The sequence below is a fragment of the Zeus faber genome, assembly GCF_960531495.2.
Source record: "Zeus faber genome assembly, chromosome: 2".
Lineage (NCBI taxonomy): Eukaryota > Metazoa > Chordata > Actinopteri > Zeiformes > Zeidae > Zeus > Zeus faber.
The window spans coordinates 34948136-34971643 of NC_137189.1; the positions used below are offsets into that span (position 1 = coordinate 34948136).

At 41.7% G+C, this 23508-nt stretch overlaps 1 protein-coding gene across 1 annotated transcript; it reads right to left on the minus strand.

The window, feature by feature from the left end:
- Positions 1 to 4323: 4323 nt before the first annotated feature.
- pnpla4 (patatin-like phospholipase domain containing 4) lies at positions 4324 to 6788 on the minus strand (the record flags this gene model as incomplete). The annotated part of the gene is made up of 7 exons (XM_080023901.1): positions 6662 to 6788; positions 5845 to 6051; positions 5675 to 5769; positions 5353 to 5488; positions 5192 to 5257; positions 4619 to 4771; positions 4324 to 4455 (listed from the first exon to the last, which is right to left on the minus strand). The coding sequence occupies exons 2-7, from the start codon at positions 6022 to 6024 to the stop codon at positions 4324 to 4326; spliced, it is 762 nt and encodes a 253-aa protein (XP_079880027.1). The 5' UTR covers positions 6025 to 6051; positions 6662 to 6788.
- Between the last annotated feature and the right edge of the window lie 16720 nt (positions 6789 to 23508).

Genomic DNA, 23508 nt, shown 5'->3' on the forward strand with positions numbered 1-23508 from the left:
ACACACACACACACACACACACACACACACACACACACACACACACACACACACACACACACACACACATACACACACACACTACTCACAAAAAGTTAGGGATATTTGGCTTTCGGGTGAGATTTATGGAAAATGTAAAAAGTTCACGCTACAGTGATATTATATCATGAAAGTAGGGCATTTAAGTAGAAGCATGCAATGGTGATTTCCTCATCTCAAACAATTTATTTAAACAAAAGCCAACAACAGTGGTGGGTTTACCACAACAAATAATGTCAATGTCTCAATAACTTGTCATGTGCCCTTGAGCATCAATTACAGCTTGACAAGGACGTCTCATACTGTTCACAAGTCGACTTATTGTCTGCTGAGGCCTGGCCCCCCCACTCTTCTTGAAGGGCGGCCCTCGGGTCATTGAGGTTCTGGGGCACAGAGTTACGAGCCTCTACACAGCGACTCAGCTGATCCCATAGGTTTTCTATGGGATTCAGGTCTGGAGAAAGTGCAGGCAATTCCATTTGAGGTGCCCCAGTCTCCAGCAGCCGTTCCCTAATGATGCGACCTCAATGAGCTGGAGCATTGTCGTCCATGAAGATGAAATTAGGCCTGTGTTGTTCATGCAGGGGCACAATGACTGGATTACTGATGTTATTCAGGTAGTATGGCCTTGTCACTGTACCATTCACAAAGTGTAGGGCAGTTCTGTATTGACTAGACACACCTGCCCACACTGTAACACCACCACCACCAAAGGCTCGTTTGGTGACACCAGTGGCTGATGCATAGCGCTCTCCTTGACGTCTCCAACATCATTGGCGGCCATCATTTCTGCTCAACGTGAATCGACTTTCATCAGAGAACAGCACTGAGGCCACTGGTCCCTCGTCCAGCGTCAATGCTCCCTGGCCCGTGCAAGACGATGATGCCTGTGCCTGGTGGTGTGGTCAGGTACCCTTGCAGGTTGTCTAGCACGCAGACCACACTGATGGAAACGGTTTCAAATGGTCTGACGTGACACTTGGATGCCTCTCACCTCCCTTAAATGTGCCTGGAGTTGAGTGGCATTCATCGTCCGGTTCCGCAGAGCACTGTTCACAATGAAGCGGTCATCAGTGTGGGATGTGGCCAAAGGACGTCCACTTCTATGCCTTTCTGTGACTCTTCCAGTCTCTGTATCTCTGTTGCAACCTGCTGATGACACTCTGTGACACTCTAAGCTCAGTGGCCACTTCCCTCTGAGAACATCCTGTTTGAAGCCTCGCAATGGGCGAGGTCCTGTTGATAAATTGTTAGGTGTCGTCTTGGTCCCATGATGTAAAAATGTGATCAGCGTGATGAAGAGGACTGTTTAAATACCAATTCTAATTGAACCAGGAAATGTATTGGTCGATTGATGGATCAAACACCTGTTGTGAATTTTGCCGTTCAGCTCCTTGTTAGAGAACAGCAAGTTGTACAAAAAGTACTGAAACATTGAACAGTTGGACATGTACATTCAAAAGTTTAGAGAAGGTCAAATTAAGTTCACCTGTAAAGGTTATGGTGCATTTTAGGTTCATCCTGAAATTTTACCCGAAAGCCGAATATGCCTAACTTTTTGTGAGTAGTGTGTGTGTATATATATATATATATATATATATACACATACATCCATACATACATACATACATACATACATACATACACACACACACACACACACACACACACAGAGTTTTTTTTATTACTACTTTTGGTATTGTGCCTTGGTATCAGAAAACCCCTTTTTTCTGCCCTAATAGACAAGGGTAGGGAGGATAGTGTAGGGATGACAACGGAAGTTTCAAGTTGATGCATCACGAGGATCTTGTATTAATAACTTAACTCATGTAGCAATATACTGTAGTTCCTGCAAGCAAGAGATCAATACGGGTGTGCCTGGTTTTAACACCGCTAATCCTCTCATGGCGGCCAGGGTGGACTGTACGACCGACGCCTTGCTGACGCCTCTCGATGAGTGATAAATATATATCGAAAATTTTCCAGTGGGAAACCGCAATTAATCGCGGCAGAACTGCGACCGTAATACCATCAGGTGGTCATCGACAGTTAGTCTACTGAATTTGGTGTCAAGCTGCGTCCAGCAGTTTATCTCCTTCCACAACATCGGTATTGGAACTTGGCAAATGGTCTGAAGCCCCCAGACACCACCGGCCAGACCTGGTTTGTTTACAATTTATGTTTATTTTGATGTTTGAAGCTATATATGACCTTCAACTCATGCCATTACTGAGACACAATTAACCTCTTGGAAGGAAAACAATATATAAAAACAACTAGCCTGAGGTATGACTGTAAAATTATGGGGAGGCTTTAATTATGGCTTGTATGGCTTGATTGTAAACATCAGGTATGCTTGCATTACACTAATGGGGATTACTACATTTGTGTGTTTTTGTGTGAAATCAAGCAGTTTTATATGTCAATTGACTTAATTGAAGCCCGAATCGTAACAGAAATATTGCAGAGCAGTAAAAATGGTGTACCGCAAACAGGGATGTACTGTATATGTTTTGATGGATAGATTCTGGGAATTTGGGAATGGGGACTGGGAATTTGTAAAGTTAGGAAGTTTGGAAGACTAGAATGTTAATGTGCATTTTTTTCCCCATGGAAGGTCTTTTGAATGTTAATGCATTTCTAAAAACTGTTTGGGCATTTTGGTGCATGCCAGTATAATCTGGCTTTGGTTTTGCCTCTTACACAGAATTACCGTATCTGGGGGAATGGTGGCTCTACCCCAAGGAGATCTGGGCGTTTATCCCAGAGGGTGGTGTACATAGCAAAGAAAGCTTAATGAGCCAGATTTTATTGTTTTTTCTTTTGAGATAAAACGACTGCCCAATAATTGTTTGTGTATAAGATTACTCTGCAGGCTTTGAGGAAAATATGTCTTGGGCTATCTTGCAGAGAAAGTAATTCTCGGAATTATTTTTAATGAAGGAACCTTTTTTCTCCCAGAGAACCGTAGATGCGATTGTCTCCACTTTTAAAGTAACTTCAAGGCATCTTACCTTCTTTTTGGAATAAAAGGTTTTGAGGACTGTTCTTTGAGACTAAGACCAAGATAATTTCATCACAACAATGTTTTTGTTATTTGAAAAATCTGTTGCATTGGCAGTGTGATGTGGGGGTGGTGTGGTGTAAGCAGCCACACCTGTCTTGGGTTTAGGTAATTGGGCCCGGGACCAGGTCGCTGTACGCCTGTTGCTCATCAGATCAATCAACAAGCAACGGGTAAATCACCCATCCCCACACCCACAGGGGTGGAGCCCTTGTCATGAGCCCAAATCATGTTTTATATCTTCTGAGCTTGTTCTCTATTGCCCACTCTCTACAATAAACTGGTACGTTTCAACCCCATTACCTGTGTCTCTGTTGGAGTGCCCCGAAAAAGCCTTGGAGTGGCATGTTCCAGGCGGAACTGCTACAGGCAGATTAAGGATTTTTTTTCTACATTGATTTATTTTTCATTCTTTTTGACAGTTTTTTTTTCTGTGCCCCTTTTATTCTTCTTGTATGCATGTCCAACACATGGAAATGTAAAAAAATAAAAATAAAACTGCTGCCCTTCTCTGGACCCTGACACAGAGGGGCCTGAAGGTTAAGCAGTGAGGGTCGTCTGCATAGCGGTGGGGGTCAAACGGTGGTAGGAAAAAAAAAAAAAACCTTAGCAGAAGGTATCATTAGACCCCCGGTGGAACTTCAAAGGATGCACCCCACCCATGTCCTGGAAGACCTTGAAATGACTGCGTATACGTAGGCCTGTTCAGTGTGAAAGTGTGAGTGTTATTTTTCACTCTCTCCTTCTCGTTGTGTGAAATTAAATGTCTCCCCGGAAAAATTGATGGGGGAGCCCGTGTTCACACATGGCTGCTCTACCTCGAGATGAAACTTATGAAAACTGGGATTGTCTAGGTACTTAGGTGATTGAGGCGAGCCTTCCATTTGCTTAATTTACAATTCCTTCCTCGTCTATAAGACATCTAAATGACGTTAATGTGATTTAAGTGATTTTTGACAGAGAGGAATATTTGCGTTGTGGGACTCAGCCTACCTGGAGAAATGATTGGATTTGAAGCTCCATCGAGAGAACGGCCTCACCATGACAGCTTTGGTTTAATCATTAACACTTTACTGCTTCCCACTCGTTCGAAGAAGTTGCTCAATCAAATGCGGCTGTAATTTTCATTTGTAAATGTTTTAACATATAAAGTACATTTAAAATATGACAACAGTAAAATAACTGATGAATGCAGTTGAGGTCAGGTTAAACAGTGGAACTCAATGCATCCAACCTTCTTTCTTGAGAAAGCGCATTGCATCGTCCACACCCTCTTGACACAAGGACCGCATACGGTGAGCTGGTGGAGGGAACAACGCCTGGTTCAGCCGAAGGACATTCTCCATGGAAAACTGTGTATAAAGAACATAAGCCATTCATTTTCACTAATATAAAGACAACCGATAATGGTGTTATTTAGAAAAAGGAATAAACTTGGTAATTTGCTGCAAAGAGCTCAAGCGACGGAGATGTGAATGTACGTTTTCTACCTAACTGGTTTGTCCAGACCCTCACCACTATGTCCATGTTAGCGTGTCGGAAGTAGCGTGTGGACTCCCCCGAGTGAACGGGACAAACGTCTTGGGATCCAGCAAAGGGGGACACAGTGATGGTACGTCCTGTTGGCAGGGTGGGCAGGCCGTTGGTGAACCCCCCATCAATCCATTTCTATTGGAGCCAGACCAGATCCGGAGATGCGGTTTTTTTGGAACCAGATACACAGAAGGAAGTTGGTGTTGACCAGTCGCCAGCCAGTCAGTGGAGCATAGGTCATTTATTTACTGACAGGCACTTAGCAAATCCAATGAAAAACGCAAGGCGGAAAGTAAAAGCAGCCTGGCTTTTCTAAGGTATCTCCTCTTAAAACACCCTTGCTACAGATGACTTCAAAAGAACCAGATACATGTACAATCCTGAAAATGTTTGCGTTGACAACTGTGTGAAGGATATGGTCATTGCTACACTTGGTACTCATTTCTACTATTTTACCTCAAGCACTGCATGGGATTTTTTTGTGTTAGACTGATTAAGTTGCAGTATAATTATTGTGGAGGCACTGCAGCTTATACATGAATTCAAATCAGTCACCTCTCCACGGAAGTCCACGGGTTGAAATCCAGCATAAACCGGGACAAAACTGCTAGCCAGCAGTGCCTTCAGAAACACAAAACCGTGAAAATGAATAGCTTTAACAAAGCTTCTTTGGGACACTCAAGAATTGCATAGCACAACAGGGACTTTGCGCAAACCTTAATAAGGTCCTCCCTGGAGGTGAAGCTGGAAACGATGTGGTTCTGGCCGCTGGTGACGTGCGTTAGGGAAACGTGGAGGCGGTCACCTGCCAGACTATGGGCATTGCTGGGCAGAACCTCCTCTATGCCCTTCCTGGAGCACAGGAGGATCCATGCAGATGCTCATTTGTACATTTTTTCCTTTAAATAATAATGTTAACTATAAACAGTACTTTCAGGGTGTAGTATAACTACTGAACAATCTTCGATCTGTACACCGCGATCACACACAGGCTAATTACTGTGTTCCAACTTAGATGCTTAACTGATATTGAATTACCTCAGCGTGAGCATGAAGTCGTACCCTGGTGTTAGGGCTCCGGCCGCCTGGCTCCTCACATCGCTGGCAAATCTGTAGGTGAACTCTTTGCAGTGCTGTGGAAAGACATCCATAACATTGCATTTCTTTATTTGCGCTACGGTCCGTGTTTGAATCCACCGATGTTTTACCTCTAACTTGTCCGGAGCCGTGATGAGGACTGCGGCCACCAGGGCTCCGGCCGAGGCCCCAGCACAGGCCCTGACGGACCGCAGCAGCCTGCCTCCATGACGGAGGGTGGCCTCCGCCACACCCAGGTGGTAGATGCCCAAGAAGCCGGCAGCGGCAAAGGATAGGTTCAGCGCTGGCATCCTCCCGATACTCTCCTGATTACGGCACTTGCAAAGGCAGCCTGGAGTGAATATTCTACTCAAAATCCGTGTGGTACATGAGATAACAGGCATGTTGACATAGCAGGGCCTGTTTACAAGCCAATCATGGTTTTAAGTGGCGATAGGCTCACTGAAAAAGATAAGAATATTTTTTTTAAATCCCAAAAATGTTGTTTTATCCGATTTCTGGGACGACAGCTAATTCAGGCGTTAAAGCAGCCGAAGTTGACAGAATATTGCAGGTCAAATAGAGATAACATTTTCAAATGAAAAAAAAATATGTACACACACAACTTTACTGTACCTTACTTTAGCATGTGTGTGTATGTGTGTGTGTGTGTGTGTGTATATATATATATATATATATATTACAGTATGTGACATAAATTACGTAGTGAGACCAGCCTCGGTTTGTTATCCATTGGGGCTAAAATAGTTACGTTTATTGGCCTACTGACCAATGACAGCGGACGTAACAAAAGTCTAGTGACCAATGAGAGCGGCCGTTAAAAAAAGGCCGGGAGAGAAATGTTCCAATTATGAACGCAACGGCGGGAATTTATGTGCACACGGAAATTGAAGTAAAGAGACGGGTCACGGCGTTTAAACGACTTACAGATTTTCAAGAGGACAAAAGACGCGGTTTTTTTTTGTGTTCCTAAAAAACGCTGAAATGTCAGAATAGAAAAGTTCATAATTATGTGTAAACATTGAAAAGTCACGGCACGAACATCACGTTGGAGTAAACAAACGCACCGCGTCGACGGAGAGGGCGCAGCGGAACGTCATTTCCGGTAGGGACCTTTGGCTGCATTTCAAAGTAAAAGCTTGGAAATGACATGAACAAAAGCACTAAGGTGCGGTAAACATTAAATCTGTCGTCTTAGCAATAGAGGTTGTGCTTTTACTTCAATGAAAGTGTTGTTTTTTATTATATATATATATATATATATATATATATATATATATATATATTTTTTTTAATATAATTAATAATATGACATATAATTATGTGTGTTTTTTATGTGTTTTAAATCAAAGCTTCACAATGTTTTATATCTTTTTGTATCTATTTTATATCTTCACAATATCTCGTCAAAATCACATTTATTTAAAGTGTCACCTATTCTCAGCACACTTCACAAAATAGACGAAAAAATAAGAATAAATAAACGCAGTGATAAAGGAGGAGGTAGAGCTGGTCATCTAGTGATCTAAAGGTTGCTGGTTGGATCCCAGGCTCCTCCTGCTAGCATGCTGTTGTGTCCTTGAGCAAGACACTTAACCCCTCATTGCTCCTGATGGCTGCGTCCGTCGGTGTTTGAATAATTGTAAGTCGCTTTGGATAAAAGCGTCTGCTAAATGTAATGTAATGTAATGTAATACAGTATAAGACTAAAAAGCAATGGACATTACAGTCCAAATTTAAACATACTTTATTTACTTTAGTCACTTTTTACCCTTTCATATTTTATTTTTAATTGATTTAATCCAAGTGACATTCCCTTACTGTAGTTAAAATATGGTGGCATCCTGTTCAAAATGTTCAAACTGTTATTGATGCGGGTTACAGGAACAACAAAGGCAGGCACATTGGTCAACTCCTTATCCAGATCTTTAATGTTATTGTATAGCACACCATACTGGGCTACACTGGGGTAAAGCATGACCACCAGCCCCTTCCATTGGGATATTGGACCTCTGCAGCTCCGGTCTACACAGTTTAGGATGTTAGCGCCAGAACACATCAGTGACAGTTGTCACTTGGGAGCCGGAATCAATCAGTGCTGTAGAGCTTGTGACATTTACTTCCGGCGGACCCTCATTTAAGGGTCCAACCCACCAGGGGGGTGTATGGCTCTCTTGAGCCCCGCATTTCCGGCTTTTCCCGCTGGGGAGCTTGATGTGTGCCCATGGTTGTCCCAGCCACCACAGGCCTTAGGAGTTTAAAGACGGCCCAGCTGCGACAGCATTTCCAGTAACCAGCAGTGGCAGGGTGACCAGGGGTTCCAGCCAACTCACTGTCAGGCAACACAATTCTGAAAACCCTAGAAACATGGCCCAGCCTGTGTGAGAGAAATGCAGATGATCAATTCTTCGAATGATGTGTCACATGTTGTCTATAGTACAATAGCCTTTTTTGTATGTTACGTAGCTTTTAAAAAACATTGCCTTGGGGTTTTTAATGAGTCTCTCAGAGTTTATATGAAGAGGCTGTTTCCAATAATGCCTACTGTATTGTAAAGACCATATCACATTCCATCTTCACTCAACCTTGTGTGGACATAAGGATTACCCCCAGGGGGGCTTGACAGAGCATTGTGGTTTGTTTTATGGCACAGTAAGAATGTATCTTTGACCAGAGTTTGACTGTTAAATCCCATCAGTGATCCCATCTTTGTCCAGGTGAGCGGTATAGAGCCTGCCTGACTGCAGGGGGTTATTTGACAAGGGCCGGCAAGTGGTTTAGTAGTGGCTCTGAATGTTTAACTTTTGAGATAATGTACTGTAGTGATGGAAGAATGTGAGAGGATATATCAGTGTTGTGTTATGAGTTGGCGGTAAGGGACACAACAAATACCATATAAAGGACCAACACCACAAGTACCCCGGTATGTGCACAGTTAATTCAACTTTGGATTGAATAGTTTTCAAAGTAGAAAAAGAATATTTTATATATATATATATATATATATATACATAAAATTGTTAGTATAATTCTCTAGAAACAGTCATAGTGCCTATTTGCTTCAATATTGCAGGGGGTAAAAACAACCCGAAAACAATGAAAAACCTGAATGTTGAGGATTTAGCTGATGGAAGTGTATACAATCCACCAATCGTCTGCTCGTCCTCCTGTAATCCACCATCCCAGTCACGGCACCAAAGATGTAACCCTATCTTCCAGGGGGTGAGCCCTGGCAAGGTCACTGTGTTGTGTTAGGTGATGTATACCAGGGCCGGATGGAAAAACCAGGAACAGGACTCCCAGTGGTGGTTGAGGCAGAGCAAACTTCCCCCATTCATTGGCTTTCGGAACACAAAACAAGAACTAACCTATAGTGGCTGCGGAGGGCCAATAAGGCTCAACACAACAGCAATGCAAACCAGCAACAATGTTTAAAATAATACAAGAACGCCATCTGGCAATCAAATAACTCACTCCCTTACATATTATTTTTTAAATTATATAAAAGGTGGAGAGTCTCTATCTCTCTCTCTGTCATAAGCTTTGCAGGGACCGTGTACAAAGTTCTCGTTAAGGGTAACATCGCAGACCAAAGCTCAACATTGCAAGGTCAAATGTATGGAATACTGCTCAACATTCCGCCGTCAATAGAAATATCATGGTCTTGAAAAAGGGAGACTGGAACCAACAACAGGAAGCTTCTGTCCAACGGTAAAGACGCTTAAAGACAACGTGAAGACATCGACCCCTCTAAGGGATCTTGAGGTTCAGTCGGTCCTCGGTCCACACTTTAAACCTTCTTTATTGCGTCAGTATTGACCCTCAGTTTAAGATTCAGATTGTTCTCTCCACAACACCTACAGTATATGTGATCTTGCGACACACCCCTTAAGTCATTGCTTTGAATTCTTTCAAACCGAGAGAAACATGATGAAGATATTCTAATCTAAGATGATGCACCACCATATGTATACCATTCACGACGGACAGGTAGATACTGTAGATAAATAGATAGATAGATAGATAGATAGATAGATAGATAGATAGATAGATAGATAGATAGATGGATAGATAGATACATAGATAAAAAGATAGTGTAATCTTTTCCCATCTCCATGGCAGCCAGCCTGGAAGGTGAGTCCCTTTGGGATTAACACTCAAGGTTTGTTGCTTTTTCCCCCCCACATTTTTTTTGTTTTTGTTTTTTGAGGTGAACTTTCTCTTTTCTCGCCGCATAACTGAAAATCATTTGTAAACTGTGGTGCCGAAGGTTCCGTGAACTTGTCTTTTATACATCGGCTAATGAGATTATGACAACACGGGTCACCACCAAGGCCGTAGCACTTTTCTTTCTCCGCGGTGACACTTGTGGAGAATATGGTTTTCGCGGGGGAGTAATAGCATGTTATTAACAGTGTCGCACTTCACCTCACGCAAGAAAGGAAAATCATAAGCGCCTCCTTCTATTATTTCAGCCCACCTGATCCACACAGGGCCATACATAATCATGAGCGATGCTAACGGAGCCGCAAATTGTGCTGACGCAGTTGATGGGGAGGAGGTGAAAATGGGGAGAACTCCTATTGTGGAGGGTCCTTGGGAAATAAACGCTGACTGAGGTGTTAGCGCAAGGATGTGTTGCACTCCGGGGATCGTGCTTAAAGGCAGAATAACAGCAAAGTGTAGTTAATAATAATTTTTAAAAAGCGCACACAGGTTTATATAATTTGCGGTCATAATGCAATTTGTTCATCCGCCGCAAATCCCCGGTGGTGGTGGGTGGATGTATGTGTGTGGGGGGGCTTTCTTAGTTAGTATTAAATGGTGCAAAGTTGGCTGAAAAATATAGATAGATGCAAGCTTCTTTTAAAATGACCAGGTCAAATGATCTACCTGCATTCAAAAATGCTAAATATATTTTTTTAAATATATATTGAGTATACTTTATATATTCAATACATAGTATGTTGGCGTACCTTCTATCACTGCATGAACCCTTACAGCACAATACAATTTAATACATTTATGGCACTGAATGCACTGAATGGAGTCGGCCAGGGTAGCCTAGTCCGGACAGAAGCTGCTGTAGCCAGCCTCAAGCAGGCTTCCAAATGATCATCAGTCACGGTTGAACGCTATTTGGACTTAATAATTTTCCTGTGGGATAAGGCTGATTCCCATAAATAAGTAGAGCTGAATAATGCAGGCAAGGAGGGAGCACATTTCCTCATGTTTGGGTACTTTTCCTCTGTGAGTAAGATCTAAAACTGTACATGAGCCCTGGACTTGAGCTGAATGTCAGCCTGTGGTGTCAACATCTCATCCTCCACTGCAGGCCAGTTCAGGTGAAACAGTGTTGCAATTTTTGATGCGAGTGAATCAACCTCAATATCTTCCCTAAACGGGGAGCACATAAAGGAAGCGATTGGCTCGAGTAAAGCAAAGTCTTGAAACCATTTTTCAAAGCCTTAAAGACAATTTTCATTCTGCTCTGTGTAGCGCGCACTGTCAAGTTGCGCACACGCCTTCCCTTGGGTCTCCAGCTCTGATGCGAGGTTTTGAAAGTTCCCCAAATCATGGCGCTGCAGCTTTGAGGACAGAAGTTGCCTTTTTTGTTTGAAAGCATTAACTGAACTGGTCATGATGACCACGGTTTTGTCTTTTCCTCGCAGCTCCAAATTAAGCTCATTCAACATGTTGGTCAGATCGGTTAAAAAAAAGAATGTTTTTTTGAATTGCGTGCAATCTACCCGCACTACCTTTGCATCGACATATTGAGCACTCCCGCTCTAGCACATCCAACAGATGCTTGATTGGATTGAGATTTGGGGAATTTGGAGGCCAAGTCAACGCCATGAATTCTTTGTCATGCCTCAAACCATTCCTGAACATTTCTTGCAGTGTGGCAGGGTACATTGTCCTGCTGAAAGAGGCCACTGCCATCAGGGAATGCCACTGCCATGAAGGGATGTACTTGATCTGCAACAATGTTTAGGTAGGTGGTACGTGTCAAAAGCCCTTTTCCCACGTGGAATCAATTACATTGCTGCATAAAAATATCGTGCAAAGCCAATAGGTAGTCATTCACACATTGGCCTTCTTCACGGAAAAGTTCCGTATGGAGTGTGTTCCCACATTAGATGACTTTTAACGACACAGTACGTCATGGGTTAGGGTTAATACTTTATGTCCATTGTAGATGCGATCGTTTGTACAATCTTTCGGCAACATATGCACAGTCTGAATCGTTTTTGCTTTTATTCTGGCTCTCAGAGACCAGAGCTTCACTTGCCCGGCACTCCCGGACAGACTCTTCCCTCCACTAACGGAGCCAGGACATGGGGACAGAGCCCCTCTCCACGAACGCAATTACCCGTACCAATGTAATTAAATAAGTGTGATAATTTTCAACCAGTCCCGCACTCTCTGCCTCCGGAGAAGTAATGTTCTCCCTGTCCACTCGTTCCCCGTGCTCCGGTGTAGACGCCGGGCAGGACAAGAGTGCCATTTATTTTTTAAGAAGAAAACGAATACATTTTAAGAATATGAAGAATTTTCTCTGTAGAGACTGGACGTGTTTCAGTTTCTCGTCTTTGCAGCCGAGCGCCACGTTTGGATTAGACTCGCCATTTTTTGGAATGTTTCTTTTTCCTCCCAAACACAAATAATTTTTGAAATATTTGTACGAAACTCTACATTACAGCAATGATACTGATTCCATTCCCACACACTTCCATTCACAGCCATATCAGCATTTTCCCGGAAATAATACTTTATTGAGAGGGTTGACACCAGTTTCCCACATGACACGAATATGGAACATTGCCAGTAGATTTACAGCTTTCAGTGCAAGTGGGGAAAGGGGCTAAAGTAACATCCACATGAATGCCAGGACCCAAGGTTTCCTGGCAGAACATTGCCCAGAGCATCACACTGCCTTCACTGGCTTATCATCTTCCCATAGTGAATCCTGGTGCCATCCCTACCCCAGGTAAATGACACCCAGCCATCCACATGATGGAGAAGAAAACATGAAGAGTTAAATGGACATGAGCACTCTAACCATTCTGCAGCTACACAACCCCATACACATCAAGCTGTGATGCAGTGTGTGTTCTGACACCTTTCTATCAGAGCAGCATTAACTTTTACAGCATTTTGTGCTACAGTAGCTCTGTAACTTTTGGGAGGTACTAACCAATGCATACCAGGAACACCGCACAATACCGGCTGTTATGGAGATGCTCTGACCCAGTCGTCTAGCCATCACAATTTGGTCCTTGTCAAAGTGGCTCAGATCCTTACGCTTTCCCATTTTTCCTGCTTCCAACACATCAGCTTCAAGAACTGACTGTTCACTTGCTGCCTAATATATCCCACCTCTTGACAGGTGTCATTGGAGCGAGATGAGCAATGTTATTCACTTCAAATGTCAGCGGTTTTAATGTTGCAGCAGATATATATATATACAGCAAGACAGCAAGATTTACAGCCCATTGAATTGAATTTAATTGAGGGACAGAACTTGCTCCCTTCCTTACCCACATTCCACAAAAGGTTGCCGATAAAAAGAAAACTACTGTAAGTCCAATTTCAGATACCAAGCTCATTATCCAAATGGAGTTATAATTGAGATACTTTTTGAAAAAAAAAAGAAGAAAAAAAGTTATGTAGAAATAATTATCTGAGCTGCATCCATTATACTGGAGAGAAGAGTCATGCTGTGAGCGTCTCTGTTTTCACTCCGATACAAGAGGGGGATAATTGCACTTTTCAGGGCTTGGGCCGACGGTAACGCGCATGCAGGCATGCCTGCATGCACGCATGCAGGCATGCACACGCACACACGCACACACACACACACGCACACACACACACACACACACACACACACACACACACACACACACACACACAGAGGCAACTGCAGTTGGAAAGGTGGTGCAAGGTCATATAGATAAAGTAAAAAATCTGCTAAAAGATCAAATGGTTCCTGTAGATCGAATGCAGTGAAATGCGATTCGGGGGCGGATTGGAGCAGACGGGACTGAGGCAGAGGGCATGATTGGAAGGAAGGAAGGACATGCTTTGCAGGAGGTGGGGAAGGATGTGGCAGGCGTGAGATGCGAGCTGAAAGGCCATCAGGACAGTGATATCAAGACTCGAGGAGGGTGGGGGGGTTTCTAATTCCACTTTAAAAAAGTAAATAATGGAAATTTGCTCTTGTGCTGCAAGATCAAAATGATGGCTGTGTTAATTTATCAGTATAATAATAGCTTACCATAATAATGAAAAGCTACTGTATAATAATGAGTATAATAATTATGGTAAGCCCACACCATGAAATGTAAAATCAGTCAAGACAGAGAATTATTTAAAAGCCACCACCTGCGTCCTATACACCGCAAGAGTAACAGATTCAAGATTCAAGAGGTTTATTTGTCACATACATATACATACTGTACGTTCATACACATATGCAGTGAAATGTCTCTGCAACGCAGCTGGAGGTTATGCACAATAGTTACTTAACCGAACATAATATCTAACCTAATTACTACCTAGCTAACTAACTGAAACTAACTAATTTCTAAAATGGAATGCAGTTAGTGAATAGAGTTATATAAATAAAAATAAAATAAGACTCAAAAAGGTAATACAGAGTGGGGTGGACAAAATAGAAGTAAAGAGAATAGAGTTTTGTATAGGCTATTTGTATATACAGATATGTGCAGTGAGGTGCATGTGAATAAAGTGAGTATGGTGATATATAGTACAGTATACAACAGTACCACACAGCAATACAATAACCCCAAATAGAACAGCAACCCAGAACAGGAGCAGCCATTTATTTCTACAGAACAGCTATACACATCCAAACTTCCAAGGCAACAACCGGCTACGTCAGTCCACATCACGGTCCTGTCCTCTGACACAAAAAACACAACCCAATACCAACAGAACATCCCGAACAACTGAAAACACAAAATAAGACACAACGGAGACCTTAACAAATCAAGACCCATAATGCTTTGCATCGAACACAACATACAGCCACAGCCCACCTCCTTCGGTCACTACATAATAATAATAATAATAATAATAATAATAAGAAGAAGAATAATAATAATAATAATAATAATAATAAATACATAAAATAAATTATAATAACAATATAATGGGATATCATATTGGGAACACTCCAGTCAGACATAATACTGATTATAATCTGTATCTAATTTATAATCTATATTATGACCTATAATCTCAAAATCAAAGATACATTTGTATTGCTGCTGTGCTCTGTACTTGTGAAGGGCATTTATTTTGTATTATCTGCAAATTAAGGAATTTGCTTGGATTCACAGCGAGAAATAGGTTTTGACATGACAAGATTTATTCAATGAGGATTCTAAGGGGGGTTCCACCATCAATTTATTATGTCACTTCAACGTCCGATATGACACCAGCCAGTGAGCGGCCATCTCAAGCAGACGTGCAAATAAAGTACCACCGCCAATCGATCGCAGGTAATAGGTGGTGTGCGTTGTCGAACCATCTTCTGAAATCTTTTTGTGTCTCCGCAGCGAAAATGGAGGAGAAACTATTTAAGGGGCCGAGAATTGGATCTCTAGTTGGAATTGGAGGAAGAAGGACGGAAACAGTAATTGTGAGTCTTAGAACGGATGCCCTGTGCTTTCTGTGTGTGTGTGTGTGTGTGTGTGTGTGTGTGTCTGTGTGTGTGTGTGTGTGTGTGTGTGTGTGTGTGTGTGTGTGTGTCTGTGTGTGTGTGTGTGTGTGTGTGTGTGTGTGTGTGTGTGTGTGTTTGTGTGTGTGTGTGTGTGTGTGTGTGTGTGTGTGTGTGTGTGTGTGTGTGTGTGTGTGTGTGTCTGTGTGTGTGTCTGTGTGTGTGGTGGGGAGGGGAGGAGTGGAGTTTGTACCATATCACATTTGGGCTCCGGCTCGGGCTCCATGGAAACTCAATCACTTTCTGCAATGGGATGAGAGAGGTTTTTTCATGAAAGAAAAGGGGATGAAAATTCTGGGGTCCTTCTTATAACTGGAGTTCTCTCGAGTGTTTTCAATTGGCCATTTCAGACTATTGGTAATTATCGCAATTCCCATTTCATGTTTTTCTCAAGAAGTATATGATAAGAATATATCAAATCTGTTCTTCAAAACCAAGTATTTTGAGCGAGATTGTACTTCCACTGTTTTGCTGAAGGAGTGGTCTAAATCAGGGGTTCCCAAGCTGGTGTCCGTGGTCCCTGACCGCAGGAAAATTACCGTATCATAATCTTTCTTGTGTAATAATTATTACACATACATTTTCACAAAATAGTTGAACTTAACCTCTCTAATGATGGCAAGATTCTTTGTTGTTGTTAGCCTTGCACTTTTTGACAGGGAGGTTGAAATGAAATGCTATAAACCATATATTACATATTTATAATATCATCATATACTGAGAATGAATTCCTAATATTTATGTTAATATACCTAATATTTATACTCCTTTCCAAAATATTTATAATTCAACTACTTTGAGGTGAGAGACTCCTATTCCGAAGTTTGACAAATCAGGGGTTCCCAAACTGAGGTCCACAGACCCCTAGGGGCACTTGAAGAGTTGCAGGGGGTCGGCAGCAATCTATGTACATTTTTCCAAAATATTTATGTTAAACCGATCTAAGAAGGTTCAAGTGAAATGATAAATGATAAAAATCATATTGAAATTTTATTATAGGCGGATAGCTGTGTGCAACTTTCTTTGGAAGATGGAAATTGAGGGGACCGCCTAAGGGGCCATGAACCTCAGCTTGGGAGCCCCTGGTCTAAATCCATGCAGAATCCATCTATACAGACAGTGAACCCTTAGCCACCGCCTTAAAGTGCTATGAAAGTTTTGTAAAACATTTAACTGTATATCTTCCTCACATATTTTATGGTTGGCCCTCTGTCGTTGCTGTGTGGTGAAGAATAGAAATATTTTACCTTAAATAATTTGTAACTTGCTTTGCTACACTATCACTCATCTATTCACAGAATCTGTATGCACCCCTCTATATTGATGTCAATTTTATATGTTCAGGTTCATGCTTTATTTTTTATTGCTATATATTCTCTCTGCGCATGTGTTGTTGCGTGCATGAGTTGTAGTGTGGTGCGCTGTGTGACAATTAAAGATTCTTCTATCTCTATTAATTGAACTTGTTTTTTATTTATTATTGGGAATTGTTATTTCAAAATCCTGGCCCTACTGACAGGTAATTATGATTTAATCTATCCATCTCAGGATATACTGTACATTATGTATGAATTCTCTTTATGTACCAGAAAGAAAAAAAACATTACAAAAAAAATATATTTTATTCCAGGTCAGAATGTCTCTCCATTTTGTGATTAAATTACAAACATCAAATAGGCATGGTCATGAATTATTGCTGCTCGCCAGACCTCGGAGCTAGTTACACAGCTCTGTCCTCACGCTGCAAGTTTTTTCTCTTTTTTTCAGCCTGATTAAATATTTATCTTATGTTCCAAAAATAAAGCTGGAGATCCGTCTTTGAAATTCCGAGGGAAGAGACAGCGGAGGGCTTTTGTATTGTCGGCCCCCGAAATGCGCTCACGTCGCACGTCGACACAACCCAGTGGGCGAAGTCGATGGCTTATCCTCGGGAGTCGCCTTGTAAGAATAAACAATAAACAAGAAAAATTTGTCAATATGCAATACAGTAAACCTAAAAGATTAACAATAAAAAATACACATATATCAACAATTCACATTTTGTACCCCCCAGGAGCCATTCACACTGCATTTCCTTTCAACAGTTTTTTCATTTACGTCACGGCGCACTGATGCAGGATTTGCTACGCGAAATACGCCCTCGCTTTTGATTTTGTAAGAGGATATATATATATATATATATATATATATATATATACACCACATCAGCCACAGCAAATAAAACCACTGACAGGTGAAGTGAATAACATTGCTCATCTCGTTCCAATGTCATCTGTCAAGGGTTGGGATATATTAGATAGCAAGTGAACAGTCAGTTCTTGAAGTTGATGTGTTGGAAGCAGGAAATATGGGCAGGCGTAAGGATCTGAGCAACTTTGACAAGGACCAAATTGTGATGGCTAGACGACTGGGTCAGAGCATCTCCAAAACGTCAGGTCTTGTGGGGGTGTTCCCGTCATGCAGTGGTTAGTAGCTACCAAAGGTGGTCCAAGGAAGAACAACTGGTGAACGGAAGACAGGGTCATGGGCGCCCATGAGCTCATCGATGCGCGTGGGGAGCAAAGGCTTGTCTGGTCCAATCCCACAGAAGAGCTACTGCAGCACAATTTTCTGAAAAAAGTTGATGCTGCTATGATAGAAAGTGTCAGACAGCTTGTCATCACAGCTTGCTGCGTATGGGGCTGTGTAGCCGCAGACCGGTCAGAGTGCCCATGCTGACCCCTGGATATGTGAATGCCGGAACTGGACCATGGAGCAATGGAAGAAGTTGGCCTGGTCGGAATCACGTTTTCCTTTACATCATGTGGATGGCCGGGTGCGTGTGCATGGTTTACCTGGGGGAGAGATGGCACCGGTGGAGGCAGTGTGATGCTCTGGGCAATGTACTGTCTATATATATATATATATATATATATATATATATATATATATATAGACAGTATATATGTATATATAACTCTCAACCTTTGGGATTACCTACCGAAAATATGCATTATTTGTTCACTAAAGAGTAAATGGATTGAGGAGAAAAACAATGTGTATACAGTTTATATACAATATCTGTGTGTCGGAATTTTGATTAAAGTCACAAAAGGATCAAAAATGTGCTTCATCTTTGTCATTTGTTTTCACAGAGGACGAGGAGGGGGTGTGGACACGGTGTCCTGACTAACTCGAACAACACGGATATTTATTACAAACAGAAGTTGCGTGTGTTTAAAATCTAAAACTCCCAGTCACAACCTTGCCCCACGCAGAGCGCCGTAGGCAAACAGGGATCGATGCGGAGACGGATCCAGGAACTGGCGTTTGCATGTTTAGTCAAAATGGTGCATTCCCTTGATCCTAGTGTAAATGCAGTTGTTACAACTTCCATTAAACCTGGCCTTCTGCACAGCATATTAAAGGCTGTACGGTTTGTGAGAATACTACTGACAGTCACCCAGTTTAAAGATTCGATTTTGAGATTTTAATTGATCAGGATGTGGATGTAGTGCAACTAACCAACTTTCTAATGCGGATGAATATATAAAAGGGACAATGCAGAGCCAGTTGGTCATTATTGCAAAATAATCCCACATGGTAATCAAGGTCTTTTAATCCATTCTGAAGGGGGTTCTTTTGTGATAATGACTGCCTGGCTGCCCATTATCCTGCTTATTACACAGCTACTTAATAAATTAATAAATTCTTGAGGCGGAATATGGATTTTAAGCATGTGTAGTTCAAGAGCTTCCACTAAGAAAAATGACATGTGACTAAGATATTTACTGTTATTAATGCATCTCTTCATGTCTCCATTGTAGTTTTTGTGGAGCACCATCGCCGCTATTGACCAATTAGAATCGAGTAGTCCACAAAGCCGTGTAATACTAGGATAATTGAAAATAATTGTAGAAAAATCCAATGGAGGGCATTAAAACCTCAATGCACACAATTTTGTAAAATGGTTTAGTTGGACGGGGGCCCAAGTAGGAAAATATTGTCTCAGGTCCCATGATCCCATGTGGCTGTGCTGTTAAAAGAATAGAACTGTTGATATAGATTATATTTACCTATATCAATCCAAATGTCCAAACATCCGGCGCAAATTAAGGAATTATGTATATAATATACATAATTATTTGTATAATATAAGCCATGACTATATTTAGGATTGTGTTCTATAATATATCTAGATTATATTGTGCTATTAATTATTACTCTATAACTCTTACTCCTGATATGTGCATAATGGATATTATTGTCTGTTTGCTTATTGTGATATTCATTTATGTAAAAATTAGGCCTATCATTTTTTTACTAAAACCCAGTGGTTTAAAAAATGAGTACAGTAGAACCTACCTCATCCCACAAGATTTAGATATTTGTTTTGTTTGTTCTGTGTGTAATAAAAATATGATTATTTTGGGTTATTTTGAGGGTTGCGTGGGATTTGCCATTGTTTGGCAAAGCAATGGCAAATTGATTGAAATGCCGATTCAAGCACTCATGATCTGCTGCTTTCAGATATACAGTTCATCTCACAAAAGCACCTGTAAAACTAAGTGATAAAATACCCTCTCCGTGCTCTGTCCAGCATTGGCCCCTCGCCACATTGCATTCACAATAAAAAGTAAATTCAAACAGTTTACACATCGAAGGAATAATGACAGCTCCGACATTTCTTTGCAAGTTACACGGATTCCAAATGATAATACCGATGGTCATTGAAGGGATATTAAAAATTATGCTATGTACTATTATACATATTTTGGGTAGTTTAGAATTGTGTGTACTGCACACACACAAAGGTATTGCAATTGCAGCAATATTACATGAGCCAAATGGCATACTAGCGTGAAGGTTTTTAATATGTCCGAAACCATAATATGCTATGACGTAGGTCACTTAATATATGCCCTTATTATGTACCCTGAAATGTGGGTAAAAATATAAATATAGTAGCCTGAGGAGGTTTCCAAGTGGCCTCTGTGGCGTAAAATTTGAATTAAAGTATGAGAAATAAAAGTCACGAGGCACGGGTAGCAGCCCCAGGGGCACACCAAGGTAGGCCAAGCATACCTGTACTAGAGACATTGTGGCAGGTACGATACCCAGAAGAGGAAAATGTCTACATAAGTAGATAACAAGTACATAAGAAGGCCGCGAAAATTAATACTAAGCAAAGAAAGCAGCTACACCGATCACCAAGCAACGCAGGAGGTAAACAAACACTCTGACGGCAAAGATTACACTAAAGCACAGACTGATCCACTCAGGTGACTTTTCAGGTGACTTCCCAGATACTACACAGGGTCAGCGTAATGGAAAATGTGCAGCTATTAATGCAAAACAATGCCCAATGGGGTGATCAGGACCCCAATGCCAATGATTTTCAAACATTATTTCTCTTGAATTGTCAGTCTTGAATTTCTAAAACAATTCTCCAAATAGGGCTCTCAATAGATTTAACACATCTTTCTCAATGCTAAAACAACCTCCATACCACCCTGTTTTTCCCACAGTGCATTCAAATAACTGAATTCTTAGCCTTTTTTTTGTACACACAGACAACTTAAAACCAGGTCCAGATCAAAAACTAACGTACTTGTACAGTAGTTGTCAACCCTGGAATATAGTAGATCATAAAAAGAAGCATATTACATTTTGAACGCAATTTATGATTTGTGAAACCTTTATTATATTTGTTAAAACAGGAAAAAGGTCGGTTTTACAGGATTTTCCTCACTGACCACATAAAACAAGGCATATTTCAAAAGCTACTGTAATTATGGCTGTCAAACCTGGAGGAGATTATAATAACAGTACTAGTATAACAGTATAATAGCAGGAAAAAAGGTGGTTAGAAATCCAGTAATATCTGTGTTTTGCCAAATCAGAAATGGTGTTTAAAATGCAATATAGGATTGTTATTATAATGTTATCTAGGTTTGGCTACTATATACACAGTAGATTTTGATCTGGACCTGGTTTTAAGTGGTCTGTGTTTATTCAAAAAGGCTAAGAATCCAAAGTAATTTGAACGCACCATGAAAAAACTCTGCAACCCGTCTGCCGTCTGCCTCATTTATTATGTCATTTCATTAATAGCGCCGTTAAAATGTTCATGCTCGTGTTCTTTGTTTGGTAAGGATCCTTAATCTGGTGCCACAGTAATTGCACCATACACTCGGTTAAAAACATTCAAATCAACGTTGAGCTGGCGGACTCATGTCCCGGTCCTTGAGCCATCTTGAGGGTGTGTTTTTCATTTTGATTTTTTTTTATATTCTCTTATACACTCCCACACAAATCTCCACCAGACCAGGGCCCGCGGGGGCAGGAGAAGTGCGAATGATTCAGGTTCGACATGCTTGAAGGACCCACACCCCCATGCCCCGCAAATTGAACTGTAATTACCAACAGCTGGGCTACATGGAGCGCCTCCGGGTGCTTTCCAGAGCTCCTTGGAGGGTGGTGCAGGGTGCAGGAGGTGGATGTTGGCCTTGCTCCCGCCATGTGGCTTCTCTGTGGCAGGTGCCCCGGGAGTGGTGGAGGGCCCACAAATCTGGCTGTCTGCGGCAGTCGGCGGGCGGGCTGACATCCAGGTGTCCCGAGGGCACTCTGCTATATGGGTTGGTGCTCGGGGCTTGTGGCCAGGTGGGACATCTAGTCCGTTGTGGTATGGCAGGCCTCACATTTTGCGCGGGCCAATGATGGACATGGGGGACCCTCCGGAACGGGACTGGTTTATCCTCGTCAGGGCTGTGCGTGGGTGTTGCTCCATGGGCTTACTTTCCTGTGGTCTGGGGGGTCATGGGAATGCGGGGCATGGTGCGCTGAGCTTTCCTGCAGTTGTGGAGTGTCTATACAGCTGCGGGACTCTTTCCACTGCTTGAAGGTGCTACAATATAATTCCGACCTCATACACCAGAACTAATAGGGACAAGTCCCATGCACTCACTGGTGGACACGTCACACACACACACACACACACACACACACACCACCAGAACCTGCTTTAAACACACCCCCGAACATCCTCCCTCTCCTTTCCTCCCTCATTTACTGCCATAGCTCGCACAGGAAGAGGCCACGTGCCCAATTGCTGCTCCAATTTTCCTGGACTTATTTAACTGTGTTGCTGTATCGCTACATGTTTCTATGTTAACGTTTTGCCATGTACATTTTGTTAACTTTTATGTTAATTTGTCTCACCTGTGGTGATTACCCCCTCTTGGAGTATGTGATGATGATTAGTTGTTCATAGACCAAAACATGGTAAGATCGTTCTCTAAAGAGGGGGATTGGTGGCGGTTCTGTGTAGCAAAAAGCTCTTGTCATCCCACAGGTCGTCCCCAGGACAGAGTTATTGCAGCAGTTCTTGATGATTAAAGAATGAATAAAGAGTTGCATTGCAGAGAAGTTGAACTCCACTTGCAGACTAACTCTGTCCTAGATGCAATGGCACAAATACCTTGTGTTGTATGCTCAGCATGCTGACAGCACAGGTTAAAAAAAAGAACGGGAATTGTTGATATCAACAATTGCAATTCTTGATATCAACAATTTATTTTTTGATATCAATATATATACAGTATGTTTTCTTTTAATGAAATTGTAGTTTTATAACCTGTTCAGTTAGAATTGCAACTTTTTCAAAAAAGTGAAAATATACTGTATGCAGATGAGGAGATGAGCGGTGAAGGGAATGAGGTGCCGGCATGGCAAGAGTAAGTGATATGATCTGGAGTGACAGGAGAGTTAGTGACATGGCATACTAACAACAACCCAGATGAAATAAACTCATAGGGGAATTCATAACAAAAGGTTGTCCTCAAAGGGATCCATGCCTTCTACAAAATAATCCTCTACATCTGTAAATCAACTGGTGCAGATTCTCCAACCTCATCACTACTAAATCATTTTCAGTGCTTGATGCACTGTCAGCATCTTTTTTGCCACTTTTCTTTCCAAGTACAGTTGTTTTCCTTTGCTCTGGAATAGTTTTCACCATTTTCCCTTGAATGAATAAGGAGGATTT